Source organism: Arachis hypogaea, chromosome 15 (genome assembly GCF_003086295.3).
Source record: "Arachis hypogaea cultivar Tifrunner chromosome 15, arahy.Tifrunner.gnm2.J5K5, whole genome shotgun sequence".
Classification (NCBI taxonomy): domain Eukaryota; kingdom Viridiplantae; phylum Streptophyta; class Magnoliopsida; order Fabales; family Fabaceae; genus Arachis; species Arachis hypogaea.
The window spans coordinates 531,754-534,962 of NC_092050.1; the positions used below are offsets into that span (position 1 = coordinate 531,754).

The 3,209-nt window shown below is 31.4% G+C and overlaps 1 protein-coding gene across 1 annotated transcript; it reads right to left on the reverse strand.

Moving 5' to 3' along the window:
• Positions 1 to 597: 597 nt before the first annotated feature.
• LOC112747353 (probable mannitol dehydrogenase) lies at positions 598 to 2,551 on the reverse strand. Its single transcript, XM_025795331.3, has 5 exons — positions 2,387 to 2,551; positions 2,020 to 2,133; positions 1,435 to 1,948; positions 1,101 to 1,254; positions 598 to 1,009 (listed from the first exon to the last, which is right to left on the reverse strand). Exons 1-5 carry the CDS (start codon positions 2,488 to 2,490, stop codon positions 804 to 806), a joined length of 1,092 nt encoding a protein of 363 aa, XP_025651116.1. The 5' UTR covers positions 2,491 to 2,551; the 3' UTR covers positions 598 to 803.
• Positions 2,552 to 3,209: the final 658 nt, after the last annotated feature.

Sequence of the window (3,209 nt, forward strand, 5' to 3'; positions counted from 1 at the left end):
TTTAACAAATAAAAATATGGAAGATGCTGCCATAAAGATGCCTAACTTTTTGTAAAGACACTTATGTGTTGCATTATTATTGAACGTATTAATGAATCGGTTATTTTTAAATATTTTAACAAACTAAAATAAAATCGATTTTTTTATAAAAATAACAATAAATCTAATTGTTATTAGATTCGGTCGAACCAACCAATTTACATAACTCACTAGATTATAGTTTTTTTTTCGTTTTTTTAAACAAAAATTAGGGATATATTTATCTACTTTTCATCAAAAAATTTAAACATGATTCGGTTTAAATTATGTAAATCGGTCGGATCAAATCAGGTCTAATAATTATAGTGTAGACAATTATGTTTATTATTGTTGTTATAATAAACCGATTTTGTTCTGGTTTATTAAAAAATAAATTATTAACTAATTTAATAAAAATGTCCAATAATATCATGACACATGTAAACGTCTTTAAAAAAAATATTTTTAATGTCTTTATTGAAGTGGTACGTATAGAATTATTCTTAATTAAATAACAAAATGGTAACAGTAAAATCTAAATCTAGTACAAAACCTAAACAAATCTCAAACTCAAATATATGATAGGAAATTATTATATATCTCTAAGAAATGCCAAATTACACGAAGCGAGCAACATGTATTTTATTCAAGATATATAATCCACAAAATATAAAACAAAGTTGAAAACTGAAATTCCCATGAAAAGTAGGAAGCTAAAAGGCAGCACTATATTCTTCCATTATTAAAGTTGTTTAATCTCTTCAAAAAATGATGATCAAGAAGGCTTAAGAGCTTTGTTTTAGAGTATTTCCAATGTCAATGACGAAGCGATATTTCACATCTGCTTTGATGAGGCGCTCCATTGCTTCGTTCACATAATCAATAGGAATGACCTCGATGTCAGGTTTCACATTGTGTTCTGCAGCAAAATCAATCATCTCCTGAGTCTCTTTTAACCCTCCGATACCACTACCGGCTATTAACTTTCTCCCTGCCAATCAATTAAGAATCATAGATATTTATCTTTTCATATCAAAATTTTGTTTATATATATATATAGAGACACACACACAGGTACTTACCCATAAGTAATGGAATGATTGGCAGTTCTAGAGGCTTCTCAGGTGCTCCAACCATTACAAGTTTTCCATGTGACTTTAATAAACCAATGAGAGGCACGAGAGAATGAACAGCTGAAACTGTATCAATGATACCATCCAAAGTTTCCTTTGCAGCCTAAATAAGCAAAAAAATTGTCATATTTATCACTTCTTCTTTGGTTATATACATCATCAGTTACTTTTGTACTAGTAATCTCATAATCTTATCGTAAAAACTCACGTGCAGTTGTTATTCTATAAAGTTGACAGTTGAAAAACGATAAATAACAATTTAGTCAAATCATAAGTCATATACCTGCATCTGATCTTGGTCGCGACTTATCAAAAAAGAATCAGCTCCTAGATGTTGCATTGCTTCCTGTTTTTTGTTGGGTGAGGTACTAATTACAGTGACTTTAGCCCCAAAAGCCTTGGCAAATTTGACTGCCATGTGGCCTAACCCACCAAGACCAACGACACCAACATGCAAGCCAGGTTTGTCTAGTCCAAAATATCTGAGAGGGCTATAAACTGTGATCCCAGCACATAGCAGAGGAGCAGCAGCATCAAGAGGTAACTCATTTGGAATTCGAACCACAAAGTGCTCATCAACAACCATTGAGTCAGAGTAACCTCCATATGTGATGGTTCCATCGCTGGATTTTGCACCGTATGTTAGAGTATATGAAGAGCAATAATTTTCAAGATTATCGTTACAGTCTTGACAGGTTCGGCACGATTGAACCAAGCATCCGACGCCGACTCTGTCTCCAATTTTATACTTTTGAACCTTGCTTCCCACTTGTGTCACTACACCAACAACTTCATGCCTGTGTATATTTCCAACATAAATATCTAACACGTAGAATATTTAAGCAAAGAAAGTAGAAAGCATATATACCCAGGGACCATAGGATAGATGGAGAAGCCCCATTCATTCTTCACCATGTGCAGATCCGAGTGACAAATCCCACAGTACAACACTTTGAATGCCACATCCTTGTCACCGGTTTCTCTGAAAATTTTTGACAAAAACCAAAGCTTAATATATAAATAAGAAAGTATTATGCTATGTATACACCAAAATCAGTTACAAAGTGAGTCATCAGTATAAAATACATGTTAAAATAAAATACACTATGATACATGTATTTATACACAAATATTTACTAGCTGATTTTAGTGACTGATTTTAGTGTAGAAATAACATTTCTCAATAAGAAAATAGGTAACAAGCATCTTGTTGTAACATGCAGTAGTGAAGGAACCTTCTAGAGAAATGGAAAGGGGACAGATGACCAGAGGGGTCCCTGGCAGCCCAACCGAAAGCCTTCTTAGGATGCTCGAATTCAGGTACTTGTGTTGCTGCCATTTGGAAGAGAGTAACACTGATTAGTGATCTTAACGAATAACGATGATGGTGATGGAGGATAAAACCAAGAGCGCTATTTATAAGTGCTGCACTGAAAGAGTATTGACGTCTTTCATGACGCTATTATGACGACTTAGATTACGAATCTACTCTAGTTTATTATCATTGGTTCATTGTATTGGAACTCTATTTGTGTTCTTTAATTCATTGACTTCATGCCAAGTCAAAGTTACGTTCGTTATCCCTCGTTACTTTTAATAATATTATATATCTAAATTTTTTTGTTAATTAAGTTTGGTGTAACATATACATAATAAAAATTAATTATGAGTAATAATATTTTAAATTTTATTATTTAATTTAATTAGACTTAATTCATAAAAAAAAATTAAATATGTAACATTACTCATTTTATATTTCACACCACATAAATGTTGCACTAAAAAAAGGCAAAAAAATTCTTTTCATTGTTTTTATTAGGGAAAATTCTACTCTTCTTCCCTGTGAGATGTTAAAATGACACTTCCCTCTCCTCTATTTTATAAATGTACATTCTCCTCCCTTCTAACTTTTAAAAAACCTCCTTTTTAATCCATTTTAAACTTTTTGTGTTAACTTTATCCATTTTTTAAGAAAAAATAAATTATTTTTTGAAAAAATATCCATTAACAAAAGTTTTATTTTTTATCATTAAATTTTACTTACTAAAATACCTTTTA

Excerpts from the sequence above, each read along its gene's own strand:
- LOC112747353 (XM_025795331.3), bottom strand. The coding sequence starts at position 2,490 with ATGGCAGCAACACAAGTACCTGAATTCGAGCATCCTAAGAAGGCTTTC. Across the intron at positions 2,134-2,386 it reads CCTTTCCATTTCTCTAGAAG|AGAAACCGGTGACAAGGATG; the intron begins GTTCCTTCACTA and ends AAAAATTTTCAG. Across the intron at positions 1,255-1,434 it reads GCGACCAAGATCAGATGCAG|GCTGCAAAGGAAACTTTGGA; the intron begins GTATATGACTTA and ends TTGCTTATTTAG.